General features: G+C 49.9%; 2 protein-coding genes across 2 annotated transcripts in view; one reads left to right on the top strand and one right to left on the bottom strand.

Annotated features, from left to right (window-relative positions):
- The window catches only part of CDON (cell adhesion associated, oncogene regulated), a 165,363-nt gene extending 148,182 nt beyond the window's left edge, over positions 1-17,181 (bottom strand). Inside the window, exon 1 of the mRNA XM_068238788.1 lies at positions 17,138-17,181. The gene's annotated coding sequence lies outside the window, so the exon portion shown is untranslated. The remainder of the gene's footprint in view (positions 1-17,137) is intronic.
- Positions 4,363-5,703, top strand: LOC137521852 (polysialoglycoprotein-like). The gene has a single exon (XM_068241660.1). It carries the CDS (start codon positions 4,363-4,365, stop codon positions 5,701-5,703), a length of 1,341 nt encoding a protein of 446 aa, XP_068097761.1.
- Positions 17,182-21,341: the final 4,160 nt, after the last annotated feature.

Genomic DNA, 21,341 nt, shown 5'->3' with positions numbered 1-21,341 from the left:
AAGAGTTAAACAAACCTCAGTTGTTATCTATGCAAAAGATCTTCTCTGAGCTCTTTGACTCACTGGGTGGAATACAGTCCAGTTTTTCGAAGCTCTTTAACAGAAAAGAAACAGTGAGGGCTTGTTCGCACTAGAGCGGAAATCGCGCGATTCCTGCTCAGCGCAAAACGCTTGCGGTTTTTAAAAACCGCTAGCCCATGTAAGCCTATGACAGTGTTCTCACTGCCGCATTTGTGGTTAGCGTTAACCGCAAACGTGTGACATGCAGCGATTCGCAATCGCTCCCAAAACGCTGCAGTGTCCGTTAATCGCGGAAAAATCACTCCCGCAAAATGTTTTGCGGTTTTAGGTGTGAATGGGGCCTTAGAGACAGCATGAGATGAGGTTTTACTGCAGGAAAGTTCAAAGGGGCATTGTTTCTACTTTGTTTTATAGTTTAAAAGACTTTGCTTTTAAAACTGCAAACGTGACAGAGTAATGTAATGTTATTAAAAAAAAAAGCTGCAGAACTGAAAATAAAAATCTGAGACTCAATTCTTTACTACCAATGTTCTATTCCTTATCCGTACTACACATACAATTCACTATATCATACACTTGCTGATTGAATCCTGTGCGTTTTGCTGCAGAAGGCAAAACTCACACATCTGCACTGGCTGCTCAGGAAATGCATGTTTGTTGTTAGCATTCATTTATGCCCCCCTTCCCCCAAGTTTTAAATTGCACAGCTTCCTGCAGTTTTCTGCACGACACCAGCGTTCATAATTAAAACACATTCACCATGGAATGAACGTGAAAGATCACATGCAAGAGACGCAATCATAAACGCAATACAGCAGAAACAGGAAATTGAAAGTCGCGTTCCTATGCAAATTTGCGAGAGTGATTTTTTTTTTTTTTGTACCATGGATAATGAAAGTCAGTGTGAAACCACATGCATTGCGTGACTTTATTCTGCAAGAAGCATATTCACTTCCACACATGCGAATTTTAGCAGAACTGCGATTGTCCATTGACTTTCAGTAGATGTGCAGCAAACCAGTGCTGATTGCAAATTTTTGCCAAAGTCTTTTTTGCATCAAAAATGCTATTTTCAACTTTGGAAGTTTATTTGCGAAAATACAATTTTTTTCCATAATGTGAATTTTCGCAAAAAAATAATAATTTTCTTGCCAAAATTGTCAGCATTTTCACCTAAATTTCGATTCATGAGTTAAAGAGAACCTGAACTGAAAATTTAAAGTAAAAATAACCGTACACACATCATACTTACCTCCTGTGTAGTCCCCTCATCAACCCCTTTCTCCTCTCCTGCGTCCTGTATGTCCACTGTGATCAATGGAATTCTCCGTCCTGCATATTAAATGGCCATTACCCATAACAGCTTCCGGGTCAGCACACTGTTCAACTGTAATATCACCCACTTGAGCCATAGGGAAACATTCAGTTGTAACTGACAGCAGCTGATAAATAACTGACAGCAACTGGTATATTTCAATTCTGACAAAATCTTGTCAGAACTGGAAGGGATCAGTGTAGGAAGAAAATGGTGAGCTTCTGAGAGGAACTGACGGCGAGGTTAGTATGTAATATTCATTTGCAGCTACATCATGCATTTCAGTTAAATAATTTTACCCGCTTCAGGTTCCCTTTAAGAGCAAATTAACTTCTAAAGCTAAAAGTAGCAACATTTTTTTAAAGCATATGAAAAATCACACCTTTTAAAGCGAAAAATTGCTCAAATGCAAAAAATCATAATCTTGTTACAAAATGATTTTCAAGGGAATTTTTACTCAAAAATTGAATTTTACATAATTTCCAAGAAAATCTTTTCATAAGGTGTGATATCTTTGATAAGATGTGATATCTCTGATAACGTGTAATACATGTGATAAGGTGTGATAGCTTTTCATAAGGTGTGATATATTTGATAAGGCGTAATATCTTTGATAAGGTGTGATATCTTTGATAAGATGTGATAACTTTGATAAGGTGTGATATCTTTTCATAAGGTGTGATATATTTTATAAGGTGTGATATCTTTGATAAGGCATGATATCTTTTCATAAGGTGTGATATATTTGATGAGGTGTGATATCTTTGATAAGGTGTAATATCTGTGATAAGGTGTGATATCTTTGATAAGGTGTGATATTTGAGTTATTACGGTTTAGTGAATCAAGCCCTATGTGTGAGGTAAAGCGGGCCATACATTAGCCGACCAACTAACCATTCGACCATCCAATTCGATTATTATAATCGAATTGGATGAAAATTGGTGCTGCCAAGTGCATGCCCGACCAACAAAGCGACCAATTTCGAGACAGAAATTGGCCGCATGGTCAGTCGCGCATGCTGGAAGATGTCGGGCCGAAGTTGGTTGGTCGGGTGTGCGGTGGCCGAATTGCAAACGAGCGACGAGACGACGAAACCCCCACTGCAATGTATAAATGTATGCAGTGTGTAGTGCATTTATACATTACCTGTCCGGTGTCAGCCTCCACGCGGTTTCCATGCATCTCGCCAGGTTCCGCATACACACCGGTGGCGCATTGCATCTGACGTCAGACGCTATGCGCCACCGGCATGTATGCGGCTGTTACCCGGCGAGATGGACGGACACCATGCGGAATCTGCTACAGGACAGGTAATGTATAAATGTATGTAGTGTAGTGCATTTATACATTACCTGTCTTGTGTCAGCCTCCACGCGGTTTCCATCCATCTCGCCAGGTTCCGCATACACACCGGCAGCACTCGGACGTCAGGAAGGCGCATAGCGGCTGACGTCACACGATAAGCGCCGCTAGCGTGTATGTGGCTGTTACCCGGCAAGAAGCTGCTACAGGACAGGTAATGTATAAATGCACACACTACATACATTTATACATTTTGGGGGCAGCGGCTGGGTGGACGCAGCGGCGTCATGCTGAAATCGGACGGGAATCGACCTGTAGTGTATGGGCAGATTGCACCAAGAGACAAATTTATCTCTAATCAGATTCGATTAGAGATAAATTTGTCTCTTGGTCGAATCTGCCCATAATCTTCTGATGTATGGCCACCTTAAGTGTGATGGAGGAGTAGCTTGGCGAGTCCCCCCAGCCCTCTCTGTACACATAGTGTGAGGTAAGTGTGAAGGAGGGGTAGGTTGGCATGGAGTCCCCCCGCCCCCCACTCCGTACACACAGTGTGAGGTAAGTGTGAAGGAGGGGTAGGTTGGCATGGAGTCCCCCCGCCCTCTCTGTACACATAGTGTGAGGTAAGTGTGATGGAGGGGTAGGTTGGTGTGGAGTCCCCCCGTCCCCCTCTGTACACACAGTGTGAGGTAAGTGTGAAGGAGGGGTAGGTTGGCATGGAGTCCCCCACCCTCTCTGTACAAATAGTGTGAGGTAAGTATGATGGAGGGGTAGGTTGGTGTGGAGTCCCTCCGCCCCCCTCTGTACACACAGTGTGAGGTAAGTGTGAAGGAGGGGTAGGTTGGCATGGAGTCCCCCCCCCCCCCCTGTACACACAGTGTGAGGTAAGTGTGAAGGAGGGGTAGGTTGGCATGGAACCCCCCCGCCCTCTCTGTACACATAGTGTGAGGTAAGTGTGATGGAGGGGTAGGTTGGTGTGGAGTCCCCCCGTCCCCCTCTGTACACATAGTGTGAGGTAAGTGTGATGGAGGGGTAGGTTGGCAGGTCCCCCCAGCCCTCTCTGTACACATAGTGTGAGGTAAGTGTGATGGAGGGGTAGGTTGGTGTGGAGTCCCCCCGTCCCCCTCTGTACACATAGTGTGAGGTAAGTGTGATGGAGGGGTAGGTTGGCAGGTCCCCCAGCCCTCTCTGTACACATAGTGTGAGGTAAGTGTGATGGAGGGGTAGGTTGGTGTGGAGTCCCCCCGTCCCCCTCTGTACACATAGTGTGAGGTAAGTGTGAAGGAGGGGTAGGTTAGCCCTCTCTGTACACATAATATTCTCACATTTGGCGGGAGTAAAATGTCAGTATTCGGTTGCTTGGCGACAGCACTTGGCACTCTGAGGGGACCTGAGTTCTCTCTGAGGGGGACGTTGGTTTTCTGCCCCTCTGTTTGGCGTTGGAGATGACCGTATTGTGGCAGGCAGCTTAGCTTCTCTGAAGAGCTGAAAGGATTTGCTGAAGAGCTGAAACAACGTTTTTTCCCCACCTTTATTCGCTGCCTTTGTTCCCCCTCCTGGCGGTGGCCGCGGGCTCAAAAAGGCGGCCTTTGGAAAGCGATCGCGTCCTGCTGGTTTCATTACTAGACTCTCCCAGTGGCGGCATTCACACATTTTCTTTGGGAATTCTGCGGGCAAAGATCAAAGACCCCTTCTCCACCTCTGCCCCTGTGTATGCTACAGTATGCCAAACCCGTCTCCAGGCCGCTGCTTCCTGCGCTGGAGGGGGAACGAGGACACTGCTGCTTCCTGTGCCGGAGGGGGAACGCAGGACAACACCGCCGCTTCCTGCGCTGGAGGGGGAACGCAGGACAACGCCGCTGCTTCCTGTACCGGAGAGGGAACGCGGGACAACGCCGCTGCTTCCTGCGCCGGAGAGGGAACGCAGGACAATGCTGCTGCTTCCTGTGCCAGAGGGGGAACGCAGGACAACGCCACTGCTTCCTGCGCCGGAGAGGGAACGCGGGACAACGCCGCTGCTTCCTGCGCCAGAGGGGAAACGCAGGACAATGCTGCTGCTTCCTGCGCCGGAGAGAGAACGCGGGACAACGCCGCTGCTTCCTGCGCCAGAGGGGAAACGCAGGACAATGCTGCTGCTTCCTGCGCCGGAGAGAGAATGCGGGACAACGCCGCTGCTTCCTGCGCCAGAGGGGAAACGCAGGACAATGCTGCTGCTTCCTGCGCCGGAGAGAGAACGCGGGACAACGCCGCTGCTTCCTGCGCCAGAGGGGAAACGCAGGACAATGCTGCTGCTTCCTGCGCCGGAGAGAGAACGCGGGACAACGCCGCTGCTTCCTGCGCCAGAGGGGAAACGCAGGACAACGCTGCTGCTTCCTGCGCCAGAGGGGAAACGCAGGACAATGCCACTGCTTCCTGCGCCGGAGAGGGAACGCTGGACAACGCCGCTGCTTCCTGCGCCAGAGGGGAAACGCAGGACAATGCTGCTGCTTCCTGCACCAGAGGGGAAACGCAGGACAATGCCACTGCTTCCTGCGCCGGAGGGGAAACGCAGGAATACGCCGCTGCTTCCTGTGCCGGAGGGGGAACGCAGGACAACGCCACTGCTTCCTGCGCTGGAGGGGGAACGCAGGACAACGCCACTGCTTCCTGCGCCGGAGAGGGAACGCAGGACAACGCCGCTGCTTCCTGTACCGGAGGGAAACGCAGGACAACGCCGCTGCTTCCTGCGCCGGAGAGGGAACGCGGGACAACGCCGCTGCTTTCTGCGCCAGAGGGGGAACGCAGGACAACGCTGCTGCTTCCTGCGCCGGAGAGGGAACGCGGGACAACGCCGCTGCTTCCTGCGCCAGAGGGGGAACGCAGGATAACGCCACTGCTTCCTGCGCCGGAGAGAGGGAACGCAGGACAATGCTGCTGCTTCCTGCGCCGGAGAGGGAACGCGGGACAACGCCGCTGCTTCCTGCGCCAGAGGGGGAACGCAGGACAACGCTGCTGCTTCCTGCGCCGGAGAGGGAACGCGGGACAACGCCGCTGCTTCCTGCGCCAGAGGGGGAACGCAGGATAACGCCACTGCTTCCTGCGCCGGAGAGAGGGAACACAGGACAACGCTGCCGCTTCCTGTTCCGGAGGGGGAACGCAGGATGCCACTACTTCCTGTGCCGGAGGGGGGACGCAGGACAACGCCACTGCTTCCAGCGCTGGAGGGGGAACGAGGTTGTCGCTGCTTCCTGTACCGGAGGACGCAGGACACCATCACTTCCTCTGGACAGGGCACCCTGTATGTACTTAGAGAGTTTGGCCTTTCTAATTCCCCCTCATCTGTGTCTAATCACAAGCTGTAATTTGATTCATCAGCTGTGTCAGCTGACTGCCACAGCAGATAAGCTCATTTGAGAGCACAGGATGTTAACAATATGTCTGTTTCCATGAAAGCAGGAAGTAGACAAACTGCAGATTTATTGCAGGATTTGATCAGCTGTAACAAAGAAATGCTTTTCTTTAAAGGTTAATATGCTGTTGCTTATGTTTTAGAGCAGAGAGGAAGTTCTGAGTTTAGGTCCACTTTAAAGGTAATGTTGGAGAAAAAGTGAACTGAATAAGGACCAGTTTCATTTGAAACCAAAGCCTAACTGACAAAATAGTGTGCAAGTGATTAGGGAGGCGGGCTGGTATCTTACTACTGTCAGACTGCCTACTTTTTGCACTATAGTGGTCCTTTAAGCAATTCAGTGGAAAATAATTTCCACCATTAAAATCCCCCCCCCCCTCCTCCGCTAGCGACGGTCGTGCCGCCTTCTGATGGCGAATCACAGGGAGCAGCAGCTGCCATGCTTCAGTCACCGCTCCCTGCGCTGCACTAAACTGCCGATTCCCAGCCTGCGTTATACAAAAACCGCCCGACCTTCCCTCCATTACTGCTAATCCAGCCAGCTCCCAGGGCGGATCGCCTTTCCAGGCAAAGCGAAAGGAAAAAAGGAAGGCTGCAGATCGATGAGACGCCACAAATGCTCATCCACAATGTGGAAAAAAGATTCCGGCCTCGGCGCTGTCACGCGACAAGAATTCCACGCCAAGATCTACGAAAAACGACATTGCTGGGCTGAAGAGGAACTCACAGTCCAATTCATGAGCTTAAAGCTTAAAGAGGACCTCCAGAGTAAATAATAAAACCAGGCAGTCTACATGTAAAACAACAGTAAACAGCTTGGCGTTTTTCTCTGCGGAGAGAGAGGAGGCGGGGCCAGGTGGCAGAAGTCGGGTGATGCAGGGACTTCGGGACGGCATCGCGGGTGCGAGGGGGGGGGGAGGGGTCCAGGCGCCGGAGTTCAGGTGATGCAGGGACTTCGGGACTGCATCGCGGGTGCGGGGGGGGGGAGGGGGGGAGAGGAGGCGGGGCCAGGCACCGGAAGTCAGGTGATGCAGGGACTTCGGGACGGCATCGCGGGTGCGGGGGGGAAGAGAGGAGGCGGGGCCAGGTGCCGGAAGTCGGGTGATGCAGGGACTTCGGGATGGCATCGTGGGACAAGGCTTCTCAGGTAAATATAACTTTGTTTTACTTGCAGGCTGCCAGATTTTAGTATCTACTGTGGTGGTCCTCTTTAAAGGGGAACTGAAGTAAGAGGTATACGGAGGCTGCCATATTTATTTCCGTTTAATCAATACCAGTTGCCTGGCAGTCCTGCTGGTCTATTTCTCTGCAGTAGTATCTGAATAACACCAGAAACAAGCATGCAGCTAATCTAGTCAGATCTGACTTTAAAGTCTGAAACACCTGATCTGCTGCATGCTTGTTCAGGGGCTATGGCTAATAGTATTAGAGGCAGAGGATCAGCAGGGCTGCCAGGCAACTGGTATTGCTGAAAAGGAAATAAACATGGCAGCCTCCATATACCTCTCTCTTCAGTTCCCCTTTAAAGAGGAACTGTAACCTAGGACTGAACTTCATCCCAATCAGCAGCTGATACCCTCTGTATCTCTGTCTCTGTGCATATAGCTCTCAGTAATGAACATTCTGTACAGATCACTTGGCAGGACTAAAGATCTCACCTACAGTGATAAATGTCAGGATGTAAATAAGGAAGAGGAAAGATTTTACAGTGGGCAAACACTGGCAAAATCATTTATAAGTGAATATTGCAAACAATAAGCAATTTTATTCATTATGCTATTTTCACTACAGGTCCTCTTTTAACTTCAAAATCACTTTCTTTGTATTATGGATTTGAATGCCAGTTTTGCTGTGTAGCACATCAGAAGGGGCCGCTGCATCTGAAGGTCCGCCCACATGCAAGAGCCGCTGCATCTGAAGGTCCGTATGTAAGAACCACCGCTGCTGTGTCTGAAGGTCCGCCCACATGTAAGAGCCACCGCCTCTGCGTCTGATGGTCCATCCGTATGTAAGAGCCACTGCGTCTGAAGGTCTGTCCGTATGTAAGAGCCGCTGCGTCTGAATGTCCGTCCGTATGTAAGAGCCGCTGCGTCTGAAGATCCGTACGTACGTAAGAGCCGCTGCGTCTGAATGTCCGTCCGTATGTAAGAGCCACTGCGTCTGAAGGTCCGCCCGCATGTAAGAGCCGCTGCGTCTGAAGGTCCGCCCACATGTAAGAGCCACCGCCTCTGCGTCTGATGGTCCGTCCGTATGTAAGAGCCGCTGCGTCTGAAGATCCGTACGTACGTAAGAGCCGCTGCGTCTGAATGTCCGTCCGTATGTAAGAGCCACTGCGTCTGAAGGTCCGCCCGCATGTAAGAGCCACCGCCTCTGCGTCTGATGGTCCGTCCGTATGTAAGAGCCACTGCGTCTGAAGGTCCGCCCACATGTAAGAGCCACCGCCTCTGCGTCTGATGGTCCGTCCGTATGTAAGAGCCGCTGCGTCTGAAGATCCGTACGTACGTAAGAGCCGCTGCGTCTGAATGTCCGTCCGTATGTAAGAGCCGCTGCGTCTGAAGGTCCGCCCACATGTAAGAGCCACCGCCTCTGTGTCTGATGGTCCGTCCGTATGTAAGAGCCACTGCGTCTGAAGATCTGTCCGTACGTAAGAGCCGCTGCGTCTGAATGTCCGTCCGTATGTAAGAGCCACTGCGTCTGAAGGTCCGCCCGCATGTAAGAGCCGCTGCGTCTGAAGGTCCGCCCACATGTAAGAGCCACCGCCTCTGCGTCTGATGGTCCGTCCGTATGTAAGAGCCGCTGCGTCTGAAGATCCGTACGTACGTAAGAGCCGCTGCGTCTGAATGTCCGTCCGTATGTAAGAGCCACTGCGTCTGAAGGTCCGCCCGCATGTAAGAGCCGCTGCGTCTGAAGGTCCGCCCACATGTAAGAGCCACCGCCTCTGCGTCTGATGGTCCGTCCGTATGTAAGAGCCGCTGCGTCTGAAGATCCGTACGTACGTAAGAGCCGCTGCGTCTGAATGTCCGTCCGTATGTAAGAGCCACTGCGTCTGAAGCTCTGCCCACAAGAGCCGCTGCATTTGAAGGTCCGCCCACATGTAAGAGCCACTGTGTCTGAACGTCCGCCTGTATGTAAGAGCTGCTGCGTCTGAAGGTCCGCCCACATGTAAGAGCCACCGCCTCTGCATCTGAAGGTCCACCCGTATGCAAGAGCTGCTGCGTCTGAAGGTCCGCCCACATGTAAGAGCCGCTGCGTCTGAAGGTCCGCCCACATGTAAGAGCCATCGCCTTTGCGTCTGAAGGTCCGCCCGTATGCAAAAGCTGCTGCGTCTGAGGGCTCGTTTCCACTGTAGCGGTGCGGAATCGCCTGGATTCCACCGCTGAAGAAATCGCATGCGGCTGCGTTTCCCCATGCGGATTTACCTGCGATTTCGCATGCGATTTCGCATGGCAAGGAGCCAGGCGAATTTAACCATGTCACTGCCTGTGTAAAGTTCCATTGCCTTTCATGCGAAATCGCCTGCGAAATCGCGGGGAAATCCGCATGACAAAGCCGCATGCAATTTCCCTATTGAATGCATTAGCGGCGATTCGCCCGCATTCCTGCCGCACGTGAAATCTGACGACCCTGTCGTGCAGATTTTTCCCGCACCGAAAAACGCCGCCGCCGCCGCACACGTGGAAACAGCCCCATCCACTAACATTGAGTATGCGAATCCGCATGCAGTGCCCGCATGCGGATTCGCTATATTGGAAACGAGCCCTGAAGGTCCGCCCACATGTAAGAACCATCAATCCTGACATCTCACCATCCAACTGTACAAGATCACCGAACATATAGCCGGTCATCGTCCTTCACTAAGACACGACCGGTAAAACACCAGGGTTCGGACAAATACCGCATTCAGCATTCTAGATTTTTTTCTATGCACCATATGTCCAACTGGACCTACTTTATAGGTACTATTTCTTTTTTTAAAAAAGAATGGTCTCTTTGTCATGTATAACAGACAGGGGCGTAGCAATAGGGGTTGCAGAGGTTGCGACCGCATCAGGGCCCTTGTGCCACAGGGGCCCTGAAGGGCCCTCCCTCAAGCACAGTATTAGCTCTCTATTGGTCCTGTGCTCATAATAATCACTTCTATAGATACTTTGAATAGTAGTAATCAGTAACAGACGGTTCCCCATTCCCTTTTTGCACCTCTGACACTGTAGTTGCCATTGGCAGGTTTTGGTACGCAGTATCAATTGTTATGCATAGAGTGCTGAGGGGGGCCCATTGTAAAACTTGCATCGGGGCCCACAGCTCCTTAGCTACGCCACTGATAACAGAATCTGTAAAACTACAATCCTGTGTGTGGACTGCTCTGTATTTACAGTCTGTCTGCTGTGATCGCAGAGAAAATTACACTAGAGAAATGGCACTAGTCTTTGTTGATCCCACACTACTCCTGCCGTCTATTGGAGTGTGATTCCCCCCCCCCCCCCCCCCCACATAATACCTCCCAAGATTTTGAGATGAGAACGAGGGACACTTAAGCCACGCCCCTGCCACACCCCTGATCACGCCCCCGCCACACCCCTAGTCACGCATACCATAAAGATTTAATATGAAAAATATGTTGTTTTATAATTCATACCACACTGGTCCTTTCTATCCTGGTTCATTTTCCTTCATAGTAACATTTTAAAATCAGTAATATATCAATTTAAAGGTTGGGAATAAAGTTTAGAGTCAATCAAACATACTTTTAGTAGAGAAATACAAATATTTACATAGAAAGGGGGACAAAGTCCTGAAAGAGGGACAGTTGGGAGCTATGCCACATTCGCTAAGATGTTTACACATGTGGTAATAGCTTGGTTATTTACAGGGGCATTGTTAGGATCCTAAGAAATCCGGCGCACTTTTGGGCACTCCAGCTGAAAAGTGGGTGTGGCCATGCACAGGAATGTGGGTGTGGTCACGGGTGGTATGGTTTCATGCTGGGTGCTATGGTGCCTATAAGGGGCATACTGGCTGCTGTGGTAGCTCTACTCTGCTGGGGGACATCCGGGGCACCCCAGGACAGATCCGAGGCACCCCAGGACAGATCCGAGGCACGTGCCACTGATCTTTGGGGATAGCGACGCTCCTGGTTATTTCCCAAAAAACTGCCTGACAATTCATGTTTACCTCATGCGGTATTTTCAGTAATCATGTTCACTTATTCTCTGCTCTGTTTCCTCCATACTGTGTTAGCTTGTGAAGAATGGGAAGATGAAGTGTCCACAACTAAACATCTGAAGCTTCTAAAACAGAAATGTCACCTCCACAGATCCATCTACCGGCAGACTGCCCCGCAACTTATAAAGAGAAAACTGTCCGCAGGAAAACTCTGAAATGTTTCAGATCTCTGAAGATGGGACATGGCCATTTGGGAGATATCTGTAGGCTAAAGAGTGTAGTGTTACCATGGTTACATGAAAGTACACTCCACAGGCCAGGAAAATCCCAGCCGTCTGCAGATGGAAGTTTCTAATGAGTCTAAATGACAAAGTAAAAGCTAGGGCAGCGGCTGGAGTGCCTCAGGGCTCAGGCTGGAAAACACAGTGCGTTCCCACATCACAACCCATCGATAAAAGGACGTCTGATTTTATTTATAGGATGTTAGAGATGTCTGCGATAGATCCGCACAGCGCGGAGCGCTCTGAGGGAAGTTTCTGAAGTTTGGAGACTTTCGCTGTATTTCATGCAGGACATGCCTAATAACTGGCTCTTACCCTCTCTGGTATTAAAGAGGACCTGTGGTGAAAATAACATCATTGATAAAATACATTTTTTTTAAATATTAATTCATTAATTATTAAGTCAGTGTTTGCCCATTGTAAAATATTTCCTCTCCCTGATTTACATTCTGACATTCGGGGCCCGTTCTCACCTGAGCGGGAATCGCGCGATTCCCGCTCAGGGCAAACCGCTAGCGGTTTTGTCAAAACTGCTACACATTGTAGCCATCTGTAGTGTTCCCACTGCTGCGGTTGCGGTTAGCGATAACCGCAACCGTGCTACATGCAGCGGTTTGCCGGCGATCGCTCCAAAACCGCCGCAGTGTCCAGTGATTTTTCCGCGCTAATCGCTGGAAAATCACTCCCGCAAAACGTTCTGCGATTTTAAGTGTGAACGGGCCCTTATCACATGGTGACATATTTAGTACTGTCAGGTGATCTCTGCAGAATGTTTGTCTACAGAAAGTTCCAAAGTCAGTATAAAATATACCTGGTCTCCCAGGATGCTCTGGGAAAGGAATTCCACATCGCTAAAAATCTTAGGCTGTGACATCACCGGGAGGGTGGGACTATATACCAATATACAACAATATATAGCTATAGGAAGTATTTCTGATGCTGAAACCAGGAAAATTAAGATAAAACTGAGTATCCTGAATAATTTACTGCATTCTGCTATATGTCACCACAGGGCCTCTTTACTGCATTCTGCTATATGTCACTACAGGGCCTCTTTACTGCATTCTGCTATATATCACTACAGGGCCTCTTTACTGCATTCTGCTATGTGTCACTACAGGGCCTCTTTATTGCATTCTGCTATATATCACTACAGGGCCTCTTTACTGCATTCTGCTATATGTCACTACAGGGCCTCTTTACTGCATTCTACTATATGTCACTACAGGGCCTCTTTACTGCATTCTGCTATATGTCACTACAGGGCCTCTTTACTGCATTCTGCTATATGTCACCACAGGGCCTCTTTACTGCATTCTGCTATATGTCACTCAGTGTTCTCCCCAGGCTCTTTTAGCCGGGTGCTCCACCCAGCTAGATTTGGTGACCACCCGGCTGTCATTGGCTCACCTTCTCACCTCCTCCTATGCTGTAAGCACAGTTGCCCTGCATTTTCAACTCTCCCCACCCAGCTACTTTTTCATGCCACCCGGCTACTATTTCATGCCACCCGGCTGGAAAAAAATTCTGGGGAGAACACTGTCACTACAGGGCCTCTTTACTGCATTCTGCTATATGTCACTACAGGGCTTCTTTACTGAATTCTGCTATATGTCACCACAGGGCCTCTTTACTGCATTCTGCTATATGTCACTACAGGGCCTCTTTACTGCATTCTGCTATATGTCACTACAGGGCCTCTTTACTGCATTCTACTATATGTCACTACAGGGCCTCTTTACTGCATTCTGCTATATGTCACCACAGGGCCTCTTTACTGCATTCTGCTATATGTCACTACAGGGCCTCTTTACTGCATTCTGCTATATGTCACTACATGGCCTCTTTACTGCACTCTACTATATGTCACTACAGGGCCTCTTTACTGCATTCTGCTATATGTCACTACATGGCCTCTTTACTGCACTCTACTATATGTCACTACAGGGCCTCTTTGCTGCATTCTGCTATATGTCACCACAGGGCCTCTTTACTGCATTCTGCTATATTTCACTACAGGGCCTCTTTGCTGCATTCTGCTATATGTCACCACAGGGCCTCTTTACTGCATTCTGCTATATTTCACTACAGGGCCTCTTTGCTGCATTCTGCTATATGTCACTACAGGGCCTCTTTACTGCATTCTGCTATATGTCACTACTGGGCCTCTTTACTGCATTCTGCTATATGTCACCACAGGGCCTCTTTACTGCATTCTGCTATATTTCACTACAGGGCCTCTTTGCTGCATTCTGCTATATGTCACTACAGGGCCTCTTTACTGCATTCTGCTATATGTCACTACTGGGCCTCTTTACTGCATTCTGCTATATGTCACTACAGGGCCTCTTTACTGCATTCTGCTATATGTCACTACTGGGCCTCTTTACTGCATTCTGCTATATGTCACTACAGGGCCTCTTTACTGCATTCTGCTATATGTCACTACAGGTCCTCTTTACTGCATTCTGCTATATGTCACTACAGGGCCTCTTTACTGCATTCTGCTATATGTCACTACAGGGCCTCTTTACTGCATTCTACTATATGTCACTACAGGGCCTCTTTACTGCATTCTACTATATGTCACCACAGGGCCTCTTTACTGCATTCTGCTATATTTCACTACAGGGCCTCTTTGCTGCATTCTGCTATATGTCACTACAGGGCCTCTTTACTGCATTCTACGATATGTCACTACAGTGCCTCTTTGCTGCATTCTGCTATATGTCACTACAAGGCCTCTTTACTGCATTCTGCTATATGTCACTACAGGGCCTCTTTACTGCATTCTGCTATATGTCACTACAGGTCCTCTTTACTGCATTCTGCTATATGTCACCACAGGGCCTCTTTACTGCATTCTGCTATATGTCACTACAGGGCCTCTTTACTGCATTCTGCTATATGTCACTACAGGGCCTCTTTACTGCATTCTGCTACAGTATATGTCACTACAGGGCCTCTTTACTGCATTCTACGATATGTCACTACAGGTCCTCTTCACTGCATTCTGCTATATGTCACTACATGACCTCTTTACTGCATTCTACTATATGTCACTACAGGGCCTCTTTACTGCATTCTGCTATATGTCACTACAGGGCCTCTTTACTGCATTCTGCTATATGTCACTACAGGGCCTCTTTACTGCATTCTGCTATATGTCACTACAGGGCCTCTTTACTGCATTCTGCTATATGTCACTACAGGGCCTCTTTACTGCATTCTGCTATATGTCACTACAGGGCCTCTTTACTGCATTCTGCTATATGTCACTACAGGGCCTCTTTACTGCATTCTACTATATGTCACTACAGGGCCTCTTTACTGCAATCTACTATATGTCACTACAGGGCCTCTTTACTGCATTCTACTATATGTCACCACAGGGCCTCTTTAACGGTCTTTGAATGCAGACTGCGAGGTATCGCTGCAGAATTTTTAATTGGTAGGGGGATAATTTGGTCTCGGGACTGTTAACATTCTTTTTACAAAAAGCTTTTAATAAATATTGGAATATGCTACATTTTTGGAAAAAGTTACTGAGATACAATAAAAGCAATGCATTTTTGCAGCAATCGTATGGCTCCTTGCACACCCTGCACGATGTGATAAGATCGCAATGCACCAGAAAAGGAAAGTCGGATCGCACTGCAACCATACAGTGAAGCATACAGTACAATGAGAGCATGCCTCACTGCCACTGTAAAGGCACTGCATGCTGTGCGCTACTCGGACAGGACACGCTGCAATAAATGGCACAGCCTTGTAGGGGTATCATTGCATTGTGTTTTGATGATATTCTTCATCGCAGTGTGAAAGATCCTCCAGACTAAAAATCTACTCAGCATCACTGAAAGGCTTGGTGTTTCTTTAACAGCTTCACAGCATCAGAACTTTGTTTTTCTTACCCAAGCCTCATTTTTAGCTGCACAGAAGCTAAGCTCCGCCCCATCAAAGAAAATAGCCCGGGCTTTTTTCCCCTGATGCTGTGCAAAGCATGATGGGATTTCCTATGTTGTTCACATTGCCTAGCAGCTGTTACGGGTGATCAGGGCACAGGACAGTTGGAACTGTGTCTCATGCTCCGTCACCTCCTTTCAACCAAAAAGATGGCTGCCCTCATGAAATCACAAACATTTGCCTGTTCTTTTAAAACAGTGTGGGTAAGAGATTATATTATCTATCTATTTTAATTAACATAACTAATGTAACTTAATGACAGTATGTTTGTTTTGGCTGAAGTTCCTCTTTAATGCTAAGAGAGTTCTTAGTAAAGAGATAAAAGTTATACGAGCATTACAGCGTTAATATATTCACAACACACTGACCATCAGTAACTGGTAATCACACAACGATACTCAACACAATCGGAGAGTTCAAAACAGATGACTGACCAATTATCTTACAGAGATACACATATTGGTGTACGGCTACAATACAGAACAGTGACCTGTGCTTCTATTATACAGAACTTCAAAACTGCACAGATTATTACCCTTAGAGATTATCAATCAGATCTCCCTGGATCAGCAGCCTGACTAGGCCGAACCGAACATGCCCCTCCCCCCCCCACATGTTCAGATCTCCCTGGATCAGCAGCCTAACCAGGGCTGTGGAGTCGGAGTTGGAGTCAGAACCGAGGAGTCGGAGTCGGGGCAATTTTGGGCACCCAGAGTCGGAGTCGTTGATTTCATAAACTGAGGAGTCAGAGTCGGGAGTCGGATGATTTTTGTACAAAATCCACATCCCTGTTAAGTATTAGACTAAGGAGTCGGAGTCGAGGAGTCGGAGTCTGAGCCATTTTGGGTACCCAGAGTCAGAGTTGGAGTCATGGTTTCATAAATCGAGGAGTCGGAGTCGGAGTCTGAAGATTTTTGTACCGACTCCACAGCCCTGAGCCTAACTAGTGACTAGGTCAAAGAATCCCCATGTTTAGATCTCCCTGGATAAGCATCCCGGCAAGGCCGAAGTCCCCTACATGCTCAGATGTCCCTGGATCAGAGTACCAGCTAGGTCAAAGTCATCCATGTTTAAATCGCCCTGGATCAGCATCCTGACTAGGCTAAAGCTACCCCCCTCCCATGTTTAGATGTCTCTAGATCAGAATCTTGACTAGGCCGAAGCCCGCACGCCCCCCACTTAGATCTCCCTGGATCAGCGTCCTGAGAAAGTCCCCCCATGCTTTGACCTCCCTGGATCAGCATCCTGACTAGGCCGAGGACCCCCCACATGTTCAGATCTCCCTAGATCAGCATCCTGACTAACCCCCTCCCATGTTTAGACTTCCCTGGATCAGCATCCCAACTAGGCCAAAGCCGCCTCCCCATGCTCCGGTCTCCCTGGATCAGCATCCTGACTAGGCCATAGTCCCCCCACATGCTCCAATCTCCCTGGATCAGAGTCCTGAGTAGGCCATAGTCCCCCCACATACTTTGACCTCCCTAGATCAGCATTCCTACCAGACCGAAGCCCCCCAACTTGTTCCCATCTCCCTGGATCAGCGTCCCTACTAGGCCAGGGAGTGTTTGGAAAGACGGAACAGCAACCAGAGCTGGATGGAAAATTTCCTGAGCTGTGCCGAGGCTCTCATATTAAAATTGTCACATCTTGCGTGTATTTACATTCGCTGGCTGCATGCAGAACGTTTATAGGGCTCTTACCTGGAGCAGCTGGCCGGGAGACAGACTGTCTGAGCAGCAAATTCCTGCAAGGCAAAACATATAAAATAACAAAGCAATGTTATTAAGTGTATGACGTCGTTTAGTCAATCCACTGGCACTAACACCATCACATCTACAGCTGTCAGTCCTGCTCTGCTCTCTGTCACCATAGTGAGATCACTCAGTACATTGTGGTGACTGTGGCAGGTCATGTGATAGTGTACAGCGTGTCATGTGACGCTTTACAAAGTCTGACCTCAGAGGAGCTCACAATCTAATCCTACCATAGTCATAGTCTAATATCCTACCATATTATTATTATTATTATGTATTTATATGGGCAGCACGGTGGCGTAGTGGTTAGCTCTCTCGCCTTGCAGCGCTGGGTCCCTGGTTCGAATACCAGCCTGGGCACTATCTGCAAAGAGTTTGTATGTTCTCTCCGTGTCTGCGCGGGTTTCCTCCGGGCACTCCGGTTTCCTCCCACATTCCAAAAACATACGGATAAGTTAATTGGCTCCCCCCTAAAAAATTGGTCCTAGACTACAGTACTTACACTACATAATATAGACATATGGCAATGGTAGGGATTAGATTGTGAGCTCCTTTGAGGGACAGTTAGCGACAATACAATACATATATATACACTGTACAGCACTGCGTAATATGTCGGCGCTATATAAATACTAAATAATAATAATAATAATATAGCACTGACATCTCCTGCAGCACATTACAGAGTACATAGTCATGTCGCTGACTGTCCTCAGAGGAGCTCACACTCTAATCCTACCATAGTCATAGTCTAATGTCCTACCATATTATTATTATGTATTTATATAGCACTGACATCTTCTGCAGCACATTACAGAGTACATAGTCATGTCACTGACTGTCCTCAGAGGAGCTCACACTCTAATCCTACCATAGTCATAGTGTAATGTCCTGCCATATTATTATTATGTATTTATATAGCACTGACATCTTCTGCAGCACATTACAGGCTACATAGTCATGTCACTGACTGTCCTCAGAGGAGCTCACAATCTAATATTATGCACTAGCATTGCATGCTGGGGTGATTTCATGGTTAAGTTATCTCATAACAATCACATATGGCAGCTACAACATAGTCCCCCAGCTTTCTGTAGAATGAATATTGCATATTATTTCTGTAAAGCGGTATGTCTGCTTCACAACCAGCCCATCTTCCGCCATTCTGAGTCTTTGTAGAGAGTGTAAGTTATGAAGCTTATCTTGGAAATTTACTGCACAAGGACGGCAGCCAAGACCACCAGTTAAGCACAAATATTACGCTCTGGCAGATGTATAGACGCCAATGATCTGTGCAAAGAGTCAGCCACACGTCTGCCTAGGCTGGGAGGAGGCCATAATAAGATATTACGCTGCAAGCATGGCAGACAGTCAAGGCACAAATGTGAGACGACGCTCTCTGTGACATGTGGCCGGGAATCCTGGAGATAACAGTGGGGCAGGAGAAAGAGGAGATGTCTGGGGGCAGGAGAAGGAGGAGATGTCTGGGGGCAGGAGAACGAGGAGATGTCTGGGGGCAGGAGAACGAGGGGATGTCTGGGGGCAGGAGAACGAGGAGATGTCTGGGGGCAGGAGAACGAGGAGATGTCTGGGGGCAGGAGAACGAGGAGATGTCTGGGGGCAGGAGAACGAGGAGATGTCTGGGGGCAGGAGAAGGAGGAGATGTCTGGGGGCAGGAGAAGGAGGAGATGTCTGGGGGCAGGAGAAGGAGGAGATGTCTGGGGGCAGGAGAACGAGGAGATGTCTGGGGGCAGGAGAACGAGGAGATGTCTGGAGGCAGGAGAACGAGGAGATGTCTGGTGGCAAGAGAATGAGGAGACGTCTGGGGGCAAGAGAACGAGGAGATGTCTGGGGGGCAGGAGAACGAGGAGATGCCTGGGGGCAAGAGAACGAGGAGAAGTCTGGTGGCAGGAGAACGAGGAGATGCCTGGGGGCAGGAGAACGAGGAGATGTCTGGGGCAAGAGAACGAGGAGATGTCTGGGGCAAGAGAACGAGGAGATGTCTGGGGGCAGGAGAACGAGGAGATTCCTGGGGGCAGGAGAACGAGGAGATGTCTGGGGGCAGGAGAAAGAGGAGATGTCTGGGGGCAGGAGAAGGAGGAGATGTCTGGGGGCAGGAGAAGGAGGAGATGTCTGGGGGCAGGAGAACGAGGAGATGTCTGGGGGCAGGAGAACGAGGAGATGTCTGGGGGCAGGAGAACGAGGAGATGTCTGGGGGGCAGGAGAAGGAGGAGATGTCTGGGGGCAGGAGAATGAGGAGATGTCTGGGGGCAGGAGAAGGAGGAGATGTCTGGGGGCAGGAGAACGAGGAGATGTCTGGAGGCAGGAGAACGAGGAGATGTCTGGTGGTAAGAGAATGAGGAGACGTCTGGGGGCAAGAGAACGAGGAGATGTCTGGGGGGCAGGAGAACGAGGAGATGCCTGGGGGCAAGAGAACGAGGAGATGTCTGGTGGCAGGAGAACGAGGAGATGCCTGGGGGCAGGAGAACGAGGAGATGTCTGGGGCAAGAGAACGAGGAGATGTCTGGGGCAAGAGAACGAGGAGATGTCTGGGGGCAGGAGAACGAGAAGATGTCTGGGGGCAGGAGAACGAGGAGATTCCTGGGGGCAGGAGAACGAGGAGATTCCTGGGGCAAGAGAACGAGGAGATGTCTGGGGCAAGAGAACGAGGAGATGTCTGGGGGCAGGAGAACGAGAAGATGTCTGGAGGCAGGAGAACGAGGAGATGTCTGGTGGCAAGAGAATGAGGAGACATCTGGGGGCAAGAGAACGAGGAGATGTCTGGGGGCAGGAGAACGAGGAGATGCCTGGGGACAAGAGAACGAGGAGATGTCTGGTGGCAGGAGAATGAGGAGATGCCTGGGGGCAGGAGAACGAGGAAATGTCTGGGGGCAGGAGAACGAGGAGATGTCTGGGGGGCAGGAGAATGAGGAGATGTCTGGGGGTAGGAGAACGAGGAGATGTCTGGGGGGCAGGAGAACGAGGAGATGTCTGGGGGGCAGGAGAACGAGATGTCTGGGGGCAGGAGAACGAGGAGATTCCTGGGGGCAGGAGAACGAGGAGATGTCTGGGGCAAGAGAACGAGGAGATGTCTGGGGCAAGAGAACGAGGAGATGTCTGGGGGCAGGAGAACGAGGAGATGTCTGGAGGCAGGGGAACGAGGAGATGTCTGGGGGCAGGAGAACGAGGAGATGTCTGGGGGCAGGAGAACGAGGAGATGTCTGGGGGCAGGAGAACGAGGAGATGTCTGGGGGCAGGAGAAGGAGGAGATGTCTGGGGGCAGGAGAACGAGGAGATGTTTGGGGGGCAGGAGAAGGAGGAGATGTCTGGGGGCAAGAGAACGAGGAGACGTCTGGGGGCAAGAGAACGAGGAGATGTCTGGGGGCAGGAGAACGAGGAAATGTCTGGGGGCAGGAGAACGAGGAGATGTCTGGGGGGCAGGAGAATGAGGAGATGTCTGGGGGTAGGAGAACGAGGAGATGTCTGGGGGGCAGGAGAACGAGGAGATGTCTGGGGGGCAGGACAACGAGATGTCTGGGGGCAGGAGAACGAGGAGATGTCTGGGGGCAGGGGAACGAGGAGATGTCTGGGGGCAGGGGAACGAGGAGATGTCTGGGGGCAGGAGAGCGAGGAGATGTCTGGGGGGCAGGAGAAGGAGGAGATGTCTGGGGGCAAGAGAACGAGGAGATGTCTGGGGGCAAGAGAAGCAGGAGATGTCTGGGGGGCAGGAGAAGATGCCTGGGGGCAGGAGAAGGAGGAGATGTCTGGGGGCAGGAGAAGGAGGAGATGTCTGGGGGCAGGAGAAGGAGGAGATGTCTGGGGGCAGGGGAACTAGTAAATGTCTGGGGGCAGGAGAAGGAGGAGATGTCATGGGCAGGAGAACGAGGAAATGTCTGGGGGGCAGGAGAACGAGGAGATGTCTGGGGACAGGAGAACGAGGAGATGTCTGGGGGCAGGAGAACGAGGAGATGTCTGGGGGCAGGAGAACGAGGAGATGTCTGGGGGCAGGAGAACGAGGAGATGTCTGGGGGCAGGAGAACGAGGAGATGTCTGGGGGCAGGAGAACGAGGAGATGTCTGGGGGCAGGAGAACGAGGAGATGTCTGGGGGTAGGAGAACGAGGAGATGTCTGGGGGCAGGAGAACGAGGAG

The sequence above is a fragment of the Hyperolius riggenbachi genome, chromosome 6, assembly GCF_040937935.1.
Source record: "Hyperolius riggenbachi isolate aHypRig1 chromosome 6, aHypRig1.pri, whole genome shotgun sequence".
Lineage (NCBI taxonomy): Eukaryota > Metazoa > Chordata > Amphibia > Anura > Hyperoliidae > Hyperolius > Hyperolius riggenbachi.
This window is presented reverse-complemented; position numbering and strand designations above follow the sequence as displayed.

Coding starts and splice junctions, on each gene's coding strand:
- LOC137521852 (XM_068241660.1), top strand. CDS start 4,363: ATGCCAAACCCGTCTCCAGGCCGCTGCTTCCTGCGCTGGAGGGGGAAC.